Source organism: Balaenoptera musculus, chromosome 2, assembly GCF_009873245.2.
Source record: "Balaenoptera musculus isolate JJ_BM4_2016_0621 chromosome 2, mBalMus1.pri.v3, whole genome shotgun sequence".
NCBI classification, from domain to species: domain Eukaryota; kingdom Metazoa; phylum Chordata; class Mammalia; order Artiodactyla; family Balaenopteridae; genus Balaenoptera; species Balaenoptera musculus.
This window is the reverse complement of record NC_045786.1, coordinates 20,624,874-20,646,459: the sequence shown is the minus strand read 5'-3', so window position 1 is coordinate 20,646,459 and position 21,586 is coordinate 20,624,874. Positions and strand designations below refer to the sequence as shown.

The 21,586-nt window shown below is 40.7% G+C and overlaps 1 protein-coding gene across 8 annotated transcripts in view; it reads right to left on the bottom strand.

Annotated features, from left to right (window-relative positions):
• The window catches only part of USP6NL (USP6 N-terminal like), a 170,001-nt gene that overhangs the window by 28,118 nt on the left and 120,297 nt on the right, over nt 1-21,586 (bottom strand). For all 8 annotated transcript variants that reach the window (XR_005018710.1, XR_005018711.1, XR_005018709.1 and 5 more), the window contains 7 exons: nt 19,488-19,597; nt 17,295-17,343; nt 15,503-15,623; nt 12,480-12,574; nt 11,757-11,822; nt 11,565-11,664; nt 8,911-9,063 (listed from right to left, as the gene is read on the bottom strand). Coding sequence is in view for 4 of the 8 variants with exons in the window: in XM_036842761.1 (XP_036698656.1) it covers nt 8,911-9,063; nt 11,565-11,664; nt 11,757-11,822; nt 12,480-12,574; nt 15,503-15,623; nt 17,295-17,343; nt 19,488-19,597 (694 nt within the window). In the remaining 4 variants the exon portion in view is untranslated. The remainder of the gene's footprint in view (nt 1-8,910; nt 9,064-11,564; nt 11,665-11,756; nt 11,823-12,479; nt 12,575-15,502; nt 15,624-17,294; nt 17,344-19,487; nt 19,598-21,586) is intronic.

The following is a 21,586-nucleotide window of genomic DNA, read 5'->3' as shown; positions in this document are numbered from 1 at the left end:
AAGAACTACATCATGAATAACTGCTTACTTTTCATGTGTGCACTCAAGCACATGCATATACGTACACAGACACACAGAATTTTAGTGGCTTAAGAGAAGCATTTTTTACAGAGATTGATACTAAGGCATACCAAAACTCAAAGTCTTATTATGCAATGTGCAGATGGGAAGATTTTATAACCTTATGAGTAAGGATCATACAATTGTGTAACATATGATTCTTATATTTTGTTAAGATAGTTACCTGCTTTTTCAAGAATGAGAAGCTGATATTTTCATTTCTATTCCTAAAACAATCCTGCAGGTCAGTAGCTCAGTGTCTCACCATTACATTCCTTCCACTTAAGCATACCTCAACTATAACAGTTTTGGAATCTCAGTAAAACGGTTCCTATCAACCTCAAGCAGGTCTGCCAAGTTTAAAAGTCAACTGATGACCAACTGTGGTCTCCAAGTTATCCCCAAATAGCTTATTATTATTCTCTCAAGTACCTTCCACCGTATACAAAGAAACAGCACTCTCTATTTCCAAATTACTACTCTAAGAGGGTCCTACTTTAAATGCAAAAAAAAGGGAAAAAGAATAATAAAGAAAGAGAAAATCATATTAGATACTTTTGGTTTTACATTTTAAATAACTAACATGGGAAAACTAATGAGGAATTAAAGGAACGTGCAATAACTTGGGCATTTTGTAAACAGTTGTTTAAAGTGATCCACCACAATATGGGCTCCACTGAATACCATCCTGAAAAAACCAACAGACTCCGCTTGTAAAAATTCCAAGGTTTAAGACGTATGTTTTTTATGTCTTCTATTACTACAAAACCATATATTCTCACTTAAAAATAAGTCATTGCACTCTTCAAATGCTCCGCCACCCTCCCACCTAACAAATGTTTCCTGAGGAAAGCCATGAGTCCACCAGCTGTGAGCAGGCGGACGCTGCCTCGTTTTTATGTAGCTTACGGTCTAGGTGATGATAATTGTATTATTTACCCACATACCATACCATAATTTTCTTTAAGATGTTAAAATAATTCAATGAGCTTTTCTTTGGGAGGGGAGGGAGCAGAGAATGATGGCAATGCGATATCCTTTAAATAGTTAAGCTACCAGAATCAGAATTATTGAGCTAAAGATACTTCATGCTTTTCTGATTCAGTGGTCTTGGCATAATCAACATGGCTCTTGCATCTTTCTCTAATAAAGACGTTTTATGATATGTGGACAGACTATTTTAAGTGATAACCCAAACTTGAAAATGCTTGTCATTGAGAAAAGTTTTGTTTATGAATGTTGCACGTAAAATAGGCTGGAGCATTCCAGTTCAGCCTGACTAGCCTCATATGAAATATCTGGAATTGAGGTGAGAAAGTTGATTCAAATGCAGCCCTAGTCCAGAATATTCACAAATAGTCATTCAGCCTATCGGGTTAAAAACGAACAATAAAAATAAAATTAAAATCTATCTGGTGTCCCCCGAAAGCTTTTATCAGCTCTACAAGTAGTTATCCATTTAGTCCCAAGTAAACATATGAATTCCTTCTTTCCTGTAGGAAAATAACCCCAACAAACACAAATTATTGGGAAGACATGATAGAAACACCGAATGCAGGAATTTTCTTTTCGCCTCCACTCTGACAACTCTCTAAGCACACAACACACTAATCGGACTGGCCGATTTAATGGCTCGTTGATACTCCATCAGAGAATAACATCAGCCTTTTCAGGCTGGTGTGTAGGAAACCTGATGGAAAACATGACCATTAAAAAGAAAAGGAAAACAGTGGCTCCCGGAGAGAGTGGCTGATTCATGCCTGCAAGACGCACAGTTACAGGGACAGACAGGCTCAGCTGCAGAGACCCTCACGCTGAGCCCTCGAAGCCGCCCCACTTCCCCGCCACGCGACGGCTCCCGGCAACCTGCAGAGAGCCGCCAACACTCGACTTCCCATGAAATCATTCTACATGTTTCTAAAAATTCTCCACAGCGGTATTAAAAAAAACAAACAAAAAAAGAACAGATTTCAAGCTGCCCGGCTGCTGCAGGTTGCACGCCTTCTTCCTAGAACACCGTCGATCAGCGCAAGCCTCACCTGCTTCTCTCCGCCCAGACCCTGCGCTGGGGTTTCAGTCTTTATCAATTCACAAGTCACAAAAACAGTCGCTGGAAATTAGGTTTCTCGAGGGTTAGCTATCTGCTATGGTTTGAAGGTCTGTGTCCCCCTAAAATCCATGTTGCAACTCCCCAGCGTCACCTCCACGTCACAGTGTTTGGAGACGGGGTTCGGGAGGTAATCAGGTCACAGGGCGCAGCCTCGTGATGGGATTGGTGCTCCCACCCTCTCCACAGTGGAGTGACAGACGGGACCACCAAGGGAGATGGGGTCTCCCGGGTTTCCCTCCCCCCGCACTGCGGGGGCTGCAGCCACGGGTCCCTCTGAGTTGTGGTCGACAGTGGGGTGAGGAGTGGCCCTGGCAGAGCAGGAGGAATGCCCAGCTGGAGAGGCCGTGGTCAGACTGGGGGCCCTGGACCCCGCACGGGACAACCCACCTCCTTCTGCTGTCACGCCTGCCCAAACGCACCAGAGGGGGTGACACTGAAGAGGGAAGGACAGGCCGGTACCTGATTAATGTGAGTGACGTGCTGGGCAAGGCCTGGCACGTGTAGCCCTGGGACAGAGCCGCATGCCCTGCGTCCTCTGAGGCGGACGGGGCACCAGAGCAGGGGGCGAGTCACCAGAGAACAGGCGTTTGCTTTTTCTCTTCTTCAGCAAGGTCTGTGTCTAAAAACCACCTCCTTGTTATGGGCTGAATTGTGTCCCCTCAGAATTCCTATGTTGAAGCCCTAACCCCCCGAACCTCAGAAGGTGACTGCATTTGGAGATAAGGCCTTTACAGAGGGGACTAAGGTTAAATGAGGTCAGCAGAGTGGGCCTCTCATCCAAGATGACAGGTGACCGTATAAGAAGAGGTGATGTGGACACAGACACACACAGAGGGAGGACCACGTGAAGACACAGTGAGAAGGTAGCACCTAAAGCCAAGCGGAGAAGAAACCAACCCTGCACACACCTTGATCTTGGACTTCCAGCCTCCAGAATCATGAGAAAATCAATTCTGTTGTTTAAGCCACTGTCTGTGGTGCTTTTGTTATAGCAGTGCTCACGGACTAAGACACTACCCTTCGGTCTACATCCTAAACCTCAAAACTGATTTGCTTTACTAAACACAAATTTTATGGATTGCTTTTCCTGTTAGTAAAAAGTCACATATTTCATTATTTATGATCATCTGCTTTTATGGTTCTAGGACATTTTCAATGTCAACAATGTAGTGAAACCAACTACAGTAATTAAAATTTATTTTACAAAACCAGGTCAAAAAGACAACTGAACACCATAAACGTGGTGGGTGGACACAGGCAGTAACAGACCCACAGGGGTAACTCGAGTCCCGTTACTTCACAGATTCTTGCGACTTCCTATGGAAACGTAGACATTCAGCTGTAGCTACTTACTGACGCTGATAAAGATGAAAGGGCATCTTCGTAAGTGTGGTACCCAGAATTTAAGCAATAGTCTAGGTTTGGACTAACTGAAACGCAGTACAGTGGGGTTTAATAAGGGACTGATGCAATGGAAGAAATTTTTTAAGAACACTTTACAGTGGTGGTGGGAGGGAGAACGTGAGGGGGAAGAGGTACTAGGGGAGAAAACTGAACATCACGTCCTGTTCCTGTATTCTAAAGTCCATAGATTTCCATCCTGAAATCCTTTGGATACACAAAAGGCCCATATCAGTAAAGACTAATAGGACACAGGGTAAAAGGCAGGATTACAAAAATAAGGCATGTTATTTCTCAGGAGAAGGAATAAAAAAGTGAGAAGGAAGCAATGGACTGAGGTGGTAATTTCATGCCTGAAACAAAATGGAAAGGTACGTGTCATCCATACAAGGGAGTTCTAATTTTCCAATATAAAGGGTAAGAAAAGTACTCACCTTACACTTAACACTACGTTATATTCAAGTCAATACACAAATTTCTCTAAGGAAGAGACATTAATATTCTATGCATCTACACACTATATTAGAATTAAAAGAAAATTTTAGCATGTTCCATTTACTGAATGGTCAAGAGCCCAAAATCCACACCGGGAAAAAAAAAATCTGTGACTGTTCTAAAATATCAAAAAAGTAGCTTCTTAAAGTTCTTTCATGGTAGCCCATAATACATTTCCCTTTCACCTGAGCAGAAGATAACCTACTTAAAGTGCAGTCCTACTTATTTTGCAGACCTTCCTATAGCATCTAAAATATTAACAGAATTACAAGTAAGGTTTTGACAAAATGTCCACTCATTCATACGTAAGTAATCTGAATTAGAGTAACAACATACCATTCAAATAGTACCAAAACATAACGGTTATAAATACCCAAGACCTACGTAGCTATGAAACTAGATATAGCAGGGTTTGGAGAAAAAAAAAAAATCCAATGCAGACAAAAGGACATTGTGTCTAATTAATTCCTGAATGTCAGTCTCTCACTGGGAACTAGGATTCTGTAAGAGGTGCATGGTGAATACCTCGACTGTACAAAGACATTTAGAGGATATGGCCTCTTTGCCCCCATAAAGATTATCAATAAGCATGGAAGAAGAAAAAAAAAAAGCATGGAAGAAAAGAAAGTAATTTGAAAAAGGCAGTAGACAAGGATATAAGGAGGAGCCTTCTAAAATGGAAGTGCTTAAGAAACCTAATTCCTCCCAATTTTACGGACAGTAATGCAAGTTAGGCTAGGAGGCCCTGCTTGGTAAGGGTAAGCTTATTCCCCGGTGCCAGGGCCGGGCCGCAGTGCCGGGAACAGTGCTGGGCTACACCTACTGCCCACAGTGACCTGGGACCAGGGAGCAGGCTAGGGCCACCAGCAGTTGCTGACTGATGACACACGGACTCTGCCACGCCCAGTTTATTCCTGTAAGTGACCCAACCCCTCTGAACAGCGCAGCTCCCCAGCGATCCAGGAGCGAGCAAATGGGCACTTGCTGTTGGCGTCTCTAAGGGTCCTCAGGGCCACCGTGACCGTGGGAAGGGCTGTCTCTCAAGAGGAGGAGTGAGAAGGGGGTGGGAAGGAGGGACCAGAGGGGAAAAGAGAGAGAGAGGGGGGAGGAGGAGGGGACGGAGAGGACGGGAGACAGAAAGAAGGAGCGTGGAGGGCAGCAGGGCCGGGGAGGCCCACGGAGCATCACCCCCCCGGAGGCCGCTGGGGCCTGCGCGTCTGAGCGGGGACCTGCTCCTGTTTCTCAAAAACTGAGCAAGGCCGAGTCTCGGCAACCGCAGCACCAAAACCCAAGGGCCCTGCGCCTGGGGGAGCTGACCTCTGTGTGTAAGTACAAAATCAAGAAGAAAAATCTACCCGACCTCGTTGTAAGGCGATTCTTCTGTGAAGATTAGTTATTCAACTTTCCCTGAGCTGAAGCTATACTAGGCAGACCCTCCAAGAAATACGTATGCCATCGTCATATCTTCATATGCTAATAAATATCCTCTGCCCTTTCCCACAAAAGTAGATCCAAATAAGCATTAAACATTCTTGTACAATCTCTTCATAGATTCACCTTAACCTACTCGAACTACCTGCCCCCCAAAACACACACTGCTATACTTGGTCTTTGTTTGGTTTAAGTATCTCCTTTCACCCCTAAGCAACTGAGTGTAACTAAAAGATTCAAGCATAACTGATGTCAAAACAGATGGCTATAAACAGGCAATAAGTACTAATATTTATTATCCACACTTTCATTCTGGACTTCTTTTCGGTAGACATAACATTGTCTTTGCTCACCCCACTCTAGCTCCCTGCCTAAAATTGTGTTCTTCCCTTCTTCCCCTGAAAACCAGGAGTTTAAATGATATTTTTCACTAGCGTTCCATTATGTGAGTGGTGAGTATTTTTATGCCAGTGCCAACAATTAGACTACTCTGCTCAAAAAAAAAAAAGGAACTATAGCTTGATATATTTCAGAATAAACGCAAAGATGCTTATTATTTTTTCTTAAATAACTTTTTTCCTTGAAAAACAAAAAGAAAAGCCACCAAAAAGAATATTCCTAAGCATCCCTAAAGAAATACGGAGTCTCAAGTCCCTTCGGGCTGGTCCATCTCTGATCTTACTCAGGTCTCTGTCACCACCCAGTGGACACTGCACGCAACTACAAGTCTCACAGACTGCCTCTGAAGACATGAGCAGCTTCCTGCGCCCAAGGAGAGGCACGTAATTACAGGAAAGTGCTCTCAATGCTCTTCCCTGTGAGCAACTTTCTACTTTTAAATTTCAACAACAGAATATATGTACTCTGACTGTTCTAATAGTTTTCAGTGAGAAATGGTGGGGGCCACTGTCAGGAAAATTCTTCTAGGGACAGAATCATCTTATTCCTTTTTCCAGATTAAATATTAAGTCCATTTGAGGTTGCAAATATTGTCACAAAATTACTGATTTCAAATTTATATCTGAAAAATTGAGCAGTTTCATTTCTGTTTAATGTACTATCAGCCAGAAGAATATACAATTCAAACACTATTACAGCTTTCAACAAGGTGATCAAAAGAAATACAGTATGCTTTCAAAATTATAGCTAGGATAGTTTTAAAAAATCCAAAAAAATTATTGTAGTTAGGCTCATAGGCTGGACTTTCTAGCAGATTAAACTTGAAAGATAAGGGAAGCGGAAAGGACACAATTATTTAAACACATTTATTTTTATAAACCTATTTTAATGCCACATAAATTCAATAGATCTTTGTGAAATAACTTAATTTTTAAAACCTGTACTGTGTGTTTCCTAGGGTTTCAAGTCACAAACACAGTACAAACTGCTGTGCATGTGTAACATCAGTTTCCACTATACAAAGAGAAGTGAAAACGCACTCAAACCCTCAAAAAGTGAGACAGAACACATAACTAAACTGACTTGTCTGTGTGTGCAATCAAGATACAGAAAGGTTCTATCACCTCCAAAAACTGCCTCCCGCTAACCTTCTGTAGACGATAGGTTTTTATATCCTAAAAAATACACTATAGCTTCATTTGTTCATTAAAAAGTATCGATTGAATGCCTACTCTATGCCAGGCACTGCCCTAGGCGCTGGCGACACGAAGACACAGTCACGGCCCTCCAGGAGCTTACTGTCTAGTGCAGACATCAAACTAACTGACAGGGGGGTGACGCCCAGCGAGTGTGGGGACAGATGCACACACGGGGCACGCACGGTTCCAGCACAAAATACCGGTGACCAAACTCTGCGGCTTTGGGGAGGCAGGACTGGCCGAGTCTTCAGGAAGGAGACAAGGCTTAAGCCAAGCCGTGTGCACTCAGCAGGGTGGACCGGGTCAGAGGCCCCGGGGGTGCGGAGCCCCCTCACCACGTTCCCCCTTAACCACCAGCATGAGCAGAGCAACATCAACCAGTGTTCCCGCTGTTATTTATCCACCCCTCTCCTCTTATCCCCACCCTACTCTCCGTCCCCTTTCTACCGTTTCCTAGCAAAAGATCTTACAAACGACTGCTACCAGGTTTCCTCATGTGTAAAATGAGGACAAGTACTTTTTCTTAGTTATTTTAAGGATTAAATGAGACAGTGCGTGTGGTATGTGGCAGAGAGCAAGCATTCAATACATACTAGCTGCCAGTTACATGCTCAATCATCCCATTCCATTACACAGGTTTTGACATTTTATTCTCATGTTTAAATAGTTCTATTATATACATATATTTTTTTCTTTATGTGTCTTTTACTAAAACTTATCTTAAACTCATTTTAAAAGTAGGCAAGACCTTTAAAAATAAATGTTGAAATAGCAAGAATATAGTTAGTAACTGCTCTTCCAAATGCATTCCCTGCTATAGGAAAGAATTAGTAGAAAAGGGACATCATTACACTGCACGAGAGATGGGTGACCTTCTGGAGCAGAGGTGATGGTCTCACAGGGCCCAGGCCCCCACTCCATTATTGCTGTGACGGCTTGTTTTCTAGTGAATTCTGAAGACCCAGAACAAACCTCGGAGAACACGGATTAGACCCCTTGCAATTAAATAACTAAAAGCAGAGCATCTTGGTTTTTAGCAAAGGTGTGTTCTTAAAACTTCTTTCTACTGTGCTCTCTCCACATTTTCTTTTTTTCTCTTCCACTCACCCGGTACCACCCTCCATCCATCTTCCCCCATTTATCCTGTTTCTAGCTCTATTATGACCCTATTCACACTCTATTATTGTGTAAATTCTGTCTCTCCTCTGTGCACCCTGAGAGCAAGAAGCACGTCTTTCTTTTCAGTTAAATCCCCAACAGAGCACCTAGCAGAAAACCTAACAGGTGGTACTGGAAGATGTTTTGAAATAAGTGAATAAAATATATTATTTATACTGCAACATACTGCCAAGAGCCCTGCATCAGCAGTCAGGAAACTCGGACTCCAGTGGCCGCAGTAATGCTGTGTCTGCAGGTTCTGCAGCTTCAGAGTTAGCATTTTAGTATCAGTTTCCTCTTCTAGAAAATGGGACTTTTACTTGCTCTGTTACTGCATATGGTTCCACAAAATGAGATGATGAAAGTAAAAAGCACTTACTGTTATGGTAGCTTAAAGCACCATGGTCACTTCTGTTGAAATAACATTATTTGTATATTAAACTTCCTAAATTTAAGTAGGGACTCTATTAGGAGAGGCAGATTTAATTAATATGTTTATTTGATTTTTCTTAAAATCGAAGATTTTAAGAAATCTGGTTTACATGATGTCATCACAAGTATGCTGATGTTTTCAAACAGAAATGGCCCATGTTAACTGCACCGTGTCTTCCAATCTTAATTGTAAGTTACACATAAAGAGTCTGGCTATTTCCTTACCAGGTTCTGGAAGGTCTAACTTTGCCCGCTTTAGTTCCACCATAGAAATCTGGAGCTGCTCTATTACAAAGTCGTCTTCAAAGAAAAAATCCTTTGCCAAGGTCTCCTGAAGAAATTCCACAAGTTCTTCCATAGACAATTTCATAAGATGTTCTGAGAAAGGATGAAAAAGGTAAACAACAGCTACTTTAGGTTGAGAATATAATGTATTCTATTCTGATGTATGTTTTTAAAAGGGCACAGCGCACAATTTATACATGGCCTTGTGAATTTCACCGAAACTGAGTAAGATGAACATCTTTTCTGATATTAAAGCAGTCACAGAGAAAAGCAGGTACCCCTGGGGGCTTGGGGAGAGGCAAATGCTGCTAAATACCTTCTCATTGGTGTAAGAATAACCGGACCTGGGTATTAATATTCCCCCAGAGCCACCCAGGATGACATGTGCGTTTTCTGTTTCACTGATAACGGAGCTCCAACTGCTATAGGCACATCCACTTCTAGGTCTGTATTTTAACTGTCTCAGAATTTCTCAAAAATCTGGATTATTAATTTTATTTGTATTTCTACTTATGAAAAAATTCAAATTACAGATACAAAGCAGAAAGTAAAAATCAGCTAAGATCCACTAGCCAAATGACTTACAAGCAGATGTGTGTACATGTGTATCAATTTACAAAAATAAATGATACTCTCCATGTTATTCACCTCCTTGTTTTTCCCCACTCCATGGCGTACATCACTGATACCTCTCACTTCAACAAACATGATTTTATACCACCATCATTAACTATATAAGCGTCCATTGTATTGTACGCTGTATACTTAATTGGTCTTCTAATATTGGGCATTTAGGTTGCTTCTAATTTTTTTAACTGTTTAAAATCACTGTGTGATTTTTTTTTTTTTTTTTTTTTTTTTAGTAACAATGTCTCTAAATATTGGTAAGGCCATCAGGGAAAAAAACAAGAAAAAAATCTTACGAGCTTCAGCTAACTATTGGTCCAGACAGTTTTTGAAGGTTTATATGGTGAAGGAACTTCATGTTAAGTCCTTGAGCTGTGTCTTCCTAACGAGAAAAAATACACAGCAGCAGACAACGGTTTTCCACAGCTTATTTAATCTAATGGCATGGTAGGATATAAACTAACTGTTATGCTTAAAGTTTATTTACAAAAGGGGGAGAAACTTTTTACTTGTCAAAATTAAGCAAGAGTCTGAAGTAAAACATAATTTAAGAGGAGGAAGAGAGCTACAGGGAAATATAACATCATGTTTTTACTTTCTCACTGCTTAGGCAACATTAAACTAATAATGTTTAAACTAACTAATGTAAATTAAACTAATGATGTTTAGTATTCTAAGAGTATACTTTTGCTCTACATTTTTGTCCGTTCATAATCCAGAAAGAGAGAAAAGAAGTAAAGGGGGTGAGAGGAGAGACTGATTGATTGATTTCCTGTGGTTATAATGACAGACCCTGAGTCTTGGGAGGTAATTCATTGTCAAATTGTTTCATCTGGGTGCTGTGGTTTGCCTGTTGGGGAGGGAGGGAAATGGACCACAACACTTCTGAATCCTCTTCTTTCAGTGTAAACTATACAGTCGTGATTTTAAAGTTTCATTCCAACCTAGAATTTGGATAATCTGGTGCTCCTGAAGGCCACGCTTTTCAAGTAAGCAATCAAGCAATCTCATATCAAAGTACCTAACACATTCTTAGAACAAAGCCAAGCACAGCAGGGAGAAAAACTATAAAACATGACCCCAAGCACTCAATTAGCTTATAAGTTATGGGGGCAACTAAAGAGATGATCATTCAAGAACAAGATAAGATGCAGAGTATACAACGAAAGTGAACCTAGGCTGTGCCCTAGGCTGGAAGTGTTGTGTGAGGCTCCAAACATTCCAGTGACTCTCTTCTTAAAACCAAAGTTTTAAGGTTGGGTTGAGACTTTAAGACGAATAAGGTTCTTCATGTTCATAAAGAGAAACTCTCATTCCTTAAGGAATTCCTTGACTTAAGGCACAGCATATCAAATTTACAGAGTCCTTGAAATACTGCAACTGAAGGCTTTTAAAAGCCTTGTGTTACATTTGGGCAACTGTGGACATGGACTGTACTTGCTTCAGAGGCCGCAAAGCAGCCAAACAGGGAGATGAGCTGGAGGTTCCCCATCTCTGGTCTACGGCGTGGGGCTGGATGCTTTTCTCCTGGGTGAAGGACACAGTAAAGGAAAATGTCCTCACTAGCCCTTTTAACTAAGGGGCCTGGCTTCTTTGGTCTCTCCCTTTTGCTACTACAAACCTGAGATTCAGACCAATGAAAAGAAATAAGGGATGCCCCATGGAAACAAATAAGTAACAGGAATATTATTATTAGTGAAACATATACACTGCATTCTACTGAAGTGTGAAGATGAAAATGACATAGAGAAAAGAATCAAAGACCTTTTCCAATGTAGTAAGCTTCTGGTCATGAGGAAGAACCAATGAAAGTAAAGTGCCAACTGAAGATAATTTCACTGATTTCCAAGAATTTTTAAAACTCATTACTAAAAGAAAATGAATTTGAATTTGGGTGGGTAATGAGAAATCAAAGTTAAAACAAGGCTAGATTTCTGTGAAATCTTTATAATTAAACGTTTTCTTACTTCTGTGTAATTTTAAGATTGTGTAAGACATAGCAGTAAGAATTCGTTCTCCTTCAAAGATATAGATGTCCCATATTCTGAGGTTTAGTGTAAAGGGAGTCTACAATTAAAACAAAACAGAAATAAGATTAACAGTTTGCCCTTGGCTGGTATTTGTAATTTTATGATTGGGCTTTGTAAATAAATACTCACCCGATCAAGGAAACATTGAAAAAACCATTTCATTGTGTAAAAACTTGTGTAGATTTCTTGAGAATCCTGGAAAAAACAAAGACTTCACAACTTCTGGATTGCAGCACACAAAATATGACAATATAATACTAAAAGTTAGGCAGGTTTTTGGAGGTAGCTGTCACAGCTAAACAAAACCATTCATTACAAATCTCTTTCGTGCTGGAGTAGTTCCACTTCTTCTCTTCTGACTCCCTCTTCTCCCTCAATTTTACTTTTGAAAATCACCCTGAGAATAAACCCTTTATAAGATAGGATTGTAATACAACACTTTGCTTCTCTTCAATATATTCTAAAGGGACGTATCCTTGCTTTACTAAATTACTGTGTTTTACAGGACAGCAATGTATATGGTTCACTGAGGATGAGTTTGTATGACTCTTAAAATATTTTAGTGCGATTAAAAACCTCCCAAATCACTGAGAAATCACACATCCTTAAAAACTATATTGTTTGTATATATCAGCTTCAAAGTTTGATTCTATGAGTTAGGGCTGTGATAGTTCATCCGTACTAAATTTCACAAATCTAACGTCCTTTGAACAACTGGGAATTACAACTGCTCAGTAAATGACATGGACAAGACTATAAATCAATAGGGTAATTGGGACCAATGGCTGCACTCAAGTCTTCTAGCTTTATTCTTGGTGTAGGTGGGTGTAGGTCAATGTCACATCTACCTACCAAGTGCTGCTTAAGCTTGGACAAAAATTTATTCAGTATTTTTTCATGATGTTCTTGAAACCTCAAGAGTTTGGGAAAACCATGGACAAAAAATCCTAGAATATAAACATAAAAACAATACTTCATAAACAATACCAACAGAAATCTCTATTTTAAAGTGCAACATATTTCTTTCATCTTTTAACTGTCAACAACAACAAGAACAACGAATCCAGTAGTCACCCAAATATTTTTCCTCCCCTCCAAGGAAACAATTGTGAATAAGCTTTGGTTAATGAAACTAACAGTCTAGTATGTGTTTGCTAAGGATCTTCTATATCCTTGTAAAAGTATAAAAGAGGACAGAATATTTCTGAATTAAAAGGGAAACTAAGAAAAAATGGAAACTGAAGCCATTTATCAAGATTATCTGTTCTCTTGAAGTACTGGGTCATGTCTTATACGTACACATTTTTATAAGTTATTCTAATCTTGATTACTTATTTTGTTTTACCATTAATACATTACATAACAAACATTTTATTACCCTTTTCAGGCTTACTCCAGTATCATGCCAAGGTTATTATCACTTTTTAATCCTTTCTATAAGTGATACTTAACATCAGCTAAAACATACGGGCACTATATGATCGATGTTAATATATTCTATCCCAACTGATTATACAATATAATCTGTAAGATTTCTAAGAAGTAACTGTAAATGGGAAGTTAGTATTAATTTTGTGTATTTAAGTCATGGAACTTTACATCTATTTTCATTCAAAAATTTCCTTTCAGATATTCTATATAATCTGTTAAAAAGGACGCATACACAATGAATTTATGATTTATCCACATTAGCGTTTTCCAACCTGGGTTCTATTTAACTTTGAAAGACGTTAATAAATGTTCTATGTTTTTAAAAGAATCCAGGAGAAATATTGTGTGTTATATATACCCTTCTTGCCTATGTTCACGAGGCATATGAACTTCTGAATGTTTCTAAGTTGCTTTATAGACTACAGAAACCTGGTTTTCTTCGTTTAGCTCATCTCCCAGCCTTATTGGCTCGTGGAGTCCATTTTTCCGCACAGCACGCCTGTTTCCAAAAAGTGAAACTACGTCCCTCCAAGAACCCAAGGAACACACTGCTGGGAAACACAGCTCTATAATCTTCAGGGAAGGGCTACTTCTTAGCTAATTCTCCGCCTTCTAAGGCACTGTAGAACTTCCCAGACAGCAACTTCCTCCCTTAGTAACACTGTCTGGTGAAGTGAGTCCATAAAAAATCCATGTCTCTCTTTCTGTGCCACTTTCATGGTCAATTTGATAGGAATGGGAGTTGGAAGAATTTCAAGAAAAAGTCTGATTTTGAAAAAGGCAATCCCTTCAGTAATACACACGTGCTCAAGGGTGCTAAGATACCCAACTCTGCTTCACTTTTCAGTGGTGTCCCAGACTTGATATTTTAAATCTCATTTTCTTCAGCCCTCACTTTATTCTACACATTTGTAAGTGATGCCACTTTCATATAGGAAATGCAAAGAACTGAGGTAACCTTCAGTTATATAATTTCACAGGCAGACCTTGAAACAAATACCTCTAAGTACAAACTTACCCATAATAAGGACCTAAACTGCTTTGGTAATGTAAATGTTAGGATAGTAAAATTAATACTGCTTTATAGATTAGACTGGTGACAATAATTACTGAAAGCAAGCTATCAGGTTTGTTTAAAAGAATGAATTTTCTAAAATTGGGTGGTATTCCACATAATTACATACTACTTAAACCGTAACATTCCATTGTACTTCAAGATATATCACCAGCACCATCTCAGGGTAAAGCAAAATGAAGACTGATAAGGAAGAGTTATTCTTCTTCAAGATGCCTTTTGAAATGATACTGTCTATTGGATGGCAGCTCAATATAATGTGTCTTACTACTGGAGTCTCTTTGTGGAACGCAAAGTGACCAGAAACAGTTATCATGCAGATAGTATTTATTTTTTAAAAGAGTCACAGGGAACACTGAGGGAGAAACAGACAGACAGACAGACAGACAGACACACACACACAATGCCCCCACAATAACCTCATGGTAAGAATGTGAGATTTAATAAACTATGGACTATAGAAGGTCATACTTTTGAAAATTTAAAATATTACTTTAATATGTGGCAGGTTCCCTACCAAATAAAGCTTTAACATTCACAAACAGAACTAAGATGGTCCATTCTCAGAGTGATTAGTGTTAAAATTGTTTTTAATTTGGTATTACCACACGCAGTGGCACTGGGAAAATAATTTTGCATTATATGGACAAATGCCACTTTTATTTCCAAGAGAAGCTACAATCCAAACTCTCGCAAGTAAAGTTTACTGCATATGCTTGGCAAATATAACAAAAACGTTATTAAAAACCTCCTTCTAACTTGAAAACCAAAAAATTATGCAAGTTTTGAAATATTAAATAATAAAGTGCCCAGAATATGTTATCAGCCTTTTTACTGTAAAACGGAGTCAATTTTAAGGCTGAAAGAACTGAAACACACACATGAAATACAAAACTACTTAATTACTGTGTACCTTTCCTTTAAACACCTAAGTGTCATTTCTCAATTAATATTCTTTGACAAAGAAGTATACATCACAATATCCAGTCAATAGTAGACATTTCACTGAATGCATGACTGTCTAAAAGTTCTGATCAAAAGCTCTCAATAATTCAGTTTTTCCTAAATTCTTCTAAACCTAAATTAGTTTCTCCTGACTGGAGCAAGTAAGGAAAGAGTTTTAAAATGTCAACAGTATACTTTGTAGTAAACACGAAGGAATATAAATGTGAACAGAAAAGTTTAGAAAAGTTCAATAGAGAAGAATTAAATAAGAAACTAGTAACAAACACTAATGAATTAAAGAAGCCCCTAAACATTTTTTTGTACTTAACCCTACCAAGCATCTTCCAAAGTCTGACTTTGTTTGAATTTGCCTTTTTCTCCCTCCCTTGTTTGTTGCTGATGATCAACTGTGGGGTTTTCTTACCGTGCATGGCATGTTTGGGGCCCGAGAACAGTTTGACCAGGGCCCAGAAGGCATCTTCTTCATTCATATACATGAGGAGTAAAGCTGTGATCTGGCTCATCCCCTGACAGTATCCAACCTCCTAAAGAGAAAATGAGAACAGAGAAACTGGGGGTTCTCAGATCGAATTACATGTACATGCACATATAAAAAACTGATGTAGAAAATAATCAGAAAATGCCTAAACACATGATTTAATGGCAATTCTATAGAGAAATATTACAATCTCAACAGCACTGAGCCACATACAATCAAAGAATGCACCTGGTATTGGAGAATAAATGAAGAAGTACGGGCAAGTTTAACCTACACGGATTTTACTGAGCCCATTTTACTGATACCATTACACCTTCTGTAAAGGCTGTTTACTTTTCTGTTTTATGTGTGATTCTCAGCTCAATATTCCTCTTCTTTGCTCAGATGCTGGCAAATTTCTCTCCTCATATAGTTCCCAAATTTGCTGTCTTTTCTCCTCTAGACTTCCGGACCCTTATACAGACACATTGTGGGGTACCTATCCAGCCTATGCTCCTTCCCTGAGAACTGCCCACTCTCCCCATAATCCCTGCTTATAACATGGTCTTAGAGATTCATGTCTGTGCCATGTGAACCAAAGCTGTTGGAGCAGAGGACATCTGGCCCCAGGGAACCATTAATTGGCTGCAAGACTAATTTACTAATTTCTCTAAGAAAACTGAATAAAGCCACAGAGACTGCAATCAGATGGTGGTATGTACTTGAACAGAATGGTCATGGTGAGTCCATGGGTGCAATATTAGCCTTGGAAAAACAGATAAGCAGACAAAGAAAGCAATCTGGAGAGAGAAACAGTGGAACGAACAGTTCCCAGAAACAATCAGGGTTACCACATGGCCACAGAGTGGAAGAGAGAGAAAGGGAAGCTCTTCTCACTGGAGGCTTCTCACTCTCCAGCTCCGACCCCCCCGAGCTTCATTTCTATAAGAAGTCCCTTTAATCAATCCCTTTTTAACTTGCCCTTGTTTGGGTGAATTTCTGTCCCCTGTGACTTAAAGGTTTTGATGATAATGGAAATGATACACCCCAAGGTTCAAGGTGCCCTTCCTGGAATCTCGGCAACAAGCATTTATTTGGCATCCACACTGGTTTCAACACGAGTTGATCTTTCCCCCCAAGTCTCTCTCCCCGCAGAGTAATCAATGCCTTAAGAATAACATGTTCTAATACCAAAAAGCTTAGTTTTGGCCTACTCCAGGAGACAGCAAGTAGGTACACATGGTCTCCTACCTGGACCTCACTGAATAAATGAAATGTGACCCTGAAAGGCAGCCTCCCGGGCAGTGGAGTCACCAAGAGTCGGGCAGAAATTAACCTGGCTACCACTTCCTGCCCTTCTGGCGCTGCTCATTCCGGTCCTACTTGCTTAAAATAAAAACAAGACAAAAAAACAAAAAACAAAAAAAACAAAAAAAAACAAAAAAAAAACCAAGACAAACAACAACGCAAAACATAACAACAGAACAGTCTGGAGAAAGAGGGGGAAAGTGAGCTTCGCTGTCATACTGCAGTTTCTCCACTTCCCAACCAGCTCTGCTCTAAGACGCCAGGGGGGCCATGGGAGCCTCAGGAAGATCCACAGAGACCTGGAGACCATCTAGCCCTGAGATGAAGCAATGCAGGCCAAAAGGGCCTTGTCAGGAGGGAGGCCCAAAGATCTCCTCCAGGTGCTCAGAGCACAACTCAAAAAGCTGTGGGCAGGCGTGCTCCAACTTACCGTATTATAGATAGAATATGCAGCAAGAACGTGGAACAGGGATTGCTGCCTAGAAAAAGAAATTTCCATTGAACACAATTTAGTTTTTTTCACGTATTCTTAAAATTATAAACTTAAAAAAATAAACAACAGTTTGACTGAAGATAAACAGATAATCCAGATAAAACTACTACTATAATAACGAAATGATCCCCCAGCTCAAATTTAAACAACACAGTCTAAACTTGAGGCTAAATTTGACAGAAAGGATTTATAGCAAAAAGCACGAAGGGCTTCACAATTTCTTCAGTTTGCTCCCCTCTTTCACTGAACTACTCTCACTATAGAATCATCCCCATAGAAGGAGCCGGCTGGACGGAGCTGCGGACCGGCCTTCTGAAGACTCAACTCACACTGCCAGCTCCGAGAAGTACCTTGCTGGGAGGGCATGTCCCCCAGGAGGCGGTATACACCCAAAATCAGCCTCCAGCACCAGCGCTGCCTCCTCTCCCAGGATCCAGGGGTGGGAATGGGAGTGGCTCCACACACCGTTACCTCTTGGGTCCACTAACAACACGCTTGGCTCTGCTGCTCTAGAGGTCCTGGCTCCAAGGAGAGGAATGTCCCCACCAGGAGACACAATGATTCCATTGAACTGGAAGCCAAGATGACCACCGGCCACTCTGGGCTCCTCATGCCTCTGAATCAACAGGCAAAGAAGGAGGTGACTGTACCGGCTGGAGGGACTGATCCCAACCACTAAGGGGAAGGGGGTGCTAGGACACAGCAGACGCAAGCAGGAGCACGTCTAGAACACAGAGGACACTTAAGGTGCCTCTGAGTATAACCAAACCCTGTGATTAAAGTCAATGGAAAACCTCCACAAGCAAATTCAGGCAGGACTGCTAATGGTCCAGGATCTTCAGGAATAAAGGTTTAGGTCCCCCCACCAGGCAAAGAACCACGGCCAGCCGAGGCACTTGCTGAGGGCAAAGGGAATAGGGGGTGGGTAGTGGGAAGGTAAGTAACCAACCAGCAGTGACCACATGCCCAGTCGCAGAACTGCTGACTATATCTGTTTTGAGCATTTCCTTATTTTGATATCAATATGTTTGTGTATATATTTTAATGTGTTTTCTTCCTTCTCTTTTCCTTATCAGCTAACATAAGATGTTTAATAATAGTTGACTTTATATCACAGAATTTAGGTTACACATATCAAAGCAAAAAGAGTAAACACTGCCCAAGGGCGCTGCATCTTTTCGTGGGGAGGGGGTTAGCATATTTTCAGTCGTAAGTAGAATAGCTGTACCATGTTAGGCAAAGCATGCCTTTATCGTCTTTATGCGGAAATTAAGTTGACAAGGGTGGATGTGATGGTTAGCTTTACGTGTCCACTTGGCCGGGCTACAACCCCCAGTTATTCAAACCCTAATGTAGGTGCTGCTGTAGAAAAGGTGTTTTGTAAATGTCATTAAAGTACACAGTCAACTGACTTGAAGTAGGCGAGGGTACCCTAGATAATCTGGGAAGCCCTGGGTCAAGCAGTCAAAAGGCCGGAAGAGCTGATCCGAGGCTTCCCTGAAGGAGGGACTCCTCCTGTGAACCGCAGCTTCGCTGGCACCCACCCGAGAGCTCCAGCTGCCCTTCCTGACGGCCTGCCCCACAGATCTTGAACTTGCCTAGTCAGTCCCTGCAACTGTGTAAGCCAATTCCCCACGATGAATCCCTTAGTTTATTTTTCTCTGGTTGAACCTTAACTGATACGGAGATCAGCAAAACTGTACCTTTCATTCCTAAACTGTCATAGTCATTTCATTTGTGTATTTCCCATTTTTTTAGTTTCACCTTTGCATGGAGTCAAGGGTCTAAGAATATATTTATTGCTGACACGGCTCTCAAAAAGGAACACAATCTCTCATTTCTTTTCTAACACTTTTAATAAAAGTATCTACCATATATTTAAGAATTCCCAGATCATAAAATGATTTTATAGCAATTTTATAGCACCTACTATGTCAAAGGTTAAAAATTTAAGTTAAATTAGCTCCTGAATTGTACACAATATGGAACAAATGATCCACCAAAACTTAAACTCTTAGAATTGGAATCAAAATGATCATCTATACAAGACATTCCAAACACTGACATTTCAAATTGATAAAGACTATTTGTAAATGCTATTCATAGTTCATAACACTAAACTTTACTTACTTCACACCATATCTGTCTCTAAACATGATATGGTCCCTAAATGTGCGGTTGACATCGAGGTCTATTTGTCTGATATCAGGTGAACAACCCCGTGCTCTGTGTTTTAATTTCTGAAGAGGAAAAAGAGAGGAAGAAAGCACATTTTTATGGAAATCGGTTGTCAAAAAGCCTATGACGAATAGCAAAATAATTCTCTTTAAAAAACTTTTTTTGACTTAGGAAAGCCATTTCCATGGTTCAAAAATGAAAAAAATATAAAAAGGTACACAGTGAAAGGTTCCTCTCCATCCACACCCCCCTCCTCTCCCTCCTCCCACCCCCTCCTCTCCCTCCTCCCACCCCCTCCTCTCCCTCCTCCCACCCCCTCCTCTCCCTCCCATCCTGCCAGTACAGTTAGATTTTCATTTTGGATGGAGAGCGTTTCGGAGCTTGTGTTCCTAAGACTCTTCACAGCTGAGCCATGCGGTTCACTATGCCTCCTTTCTTCTTTCTAGCACAATGTTCTTGTTTTCCTTGGGGCTTATCATTGCCTTGTTTCTTGATTTGCTTCATTTTCTACGTATCTGTCGCTAATTCAATCCAAACTCACTTTAAGTTGCATGAGTCTCTCCTGGTGCTATTCTAACAGAACAGGCACCCTCCCTGCAGACCTGGCTTCCAGAGTTTTTGGACCCGCTGCTCAGCAGGGGTCTCGGGGGGTCTCCCTTCACCATCTTTTAGGCCTTCCTTTGCTTGGGTCCCCTGTCTCCTGCATCTCACATCTTTCTTGGTTTATTCCCTTGTTCTGGAGGAGCTTGTCCTCCAGTAGCTCCTGTGAAAGGGCGTGTGGGAGATAAATTTTGTGACACTTTGAATGTCTGATAAATCTATCTTCTTTCTTAGCTATCTGGCTATTTTAGAATTCTAAGTCAGAAAATATTTTTGCTCAAAAGGCACCACCTTCACTGTCTTCTAGCTTCCAGTGTGGCCATTCTAATTCTTTCTTCTTTATATGAAATCTATTTTTCCTCTCTAGAAGCTTATAGGAGCTTCTATCTTCAAGTTTTGAAACTTGCAATTTCTGTGCTTGGCTTGGATATATTTTTAGCCACAGGTTTGGGCACTTGATGGATCTTTTCAATCTTAAAAACTCATTGATTTGAGTTTTGACTTCACAATCTATTTTCTGGGAAATTTCTTCACTTGTTATTTTCAAACCCTCCTCTAGAATTTTTCATTTCTATTATCATTTTTTATATTCATAAGCTCTGTTGTTCTCTAATGTTCCTTTTATAGCGTCCTATACTTGTTTTATGGACACAGTATCTCTTTTTATCCCTCTGAAGACATCAGCAATAGCTCTTCCGTTTTCTTCTTGCTGTATAGTCTGTTTCTCACAAATTGCTTTTTCTACTTGTTCTTATTTTCCATGTTAGCTCCTAGCTCCTCTCCTCACTCATATTTGAAAGAAGGCATGAGAAAGCGGATGGAAAGCTCTATGTGCAGACGTGGGGCTTCAAGCTCTGTCTTCACTGTAGAGTGATCTGGCTGGTTTCACTGGGCTTCCCTTGAAGTCAGGAGTTTGGGGGTATTTTCTTGGGCTGGTCAGATTCCTAGAGAAGACTCCTCTGAGTCCCCGTCAGGAGGACAAGCGCCCGGCTGCCGGTGTTTTGTTCTGGGAGCCCAGCGGAGGGAAAGGCGGGGCTGCCCCAAATTCAGGACATTCACTCCGTCTGTGCTTTCCTCCACAGGTCTGTGTCCTCTCCAGCCCACGGGCCTTCTGTTTCATCCTCTCCAGACAGTAACCCACACCCTGCCCCCGTCTCGTGCAGGGGTGGGGAGCAGGTGGGGGAACTCAGGGACTTTAACTGCTTCTGCAACAGGCTTTCAACCACTTCTACTGTTCTTAGTTTCACTTCCACTTCCAGAGGTACCTGGAGCTGGCAATTACGAAGCCTACTGGGGATTTTGAGATATGAATCAGGTGCTCCTCCGGTTTTCTCAGGGTTGCTAAAATTACTAAATGTTTGTCTGAATTGTGGTCTCCAAAAATTGGCAGGGGTTATCGCTTCTCCCATTTTCTTATTCCTTGCAGTTTTTGTCTTTTTTAAAAACCCTCT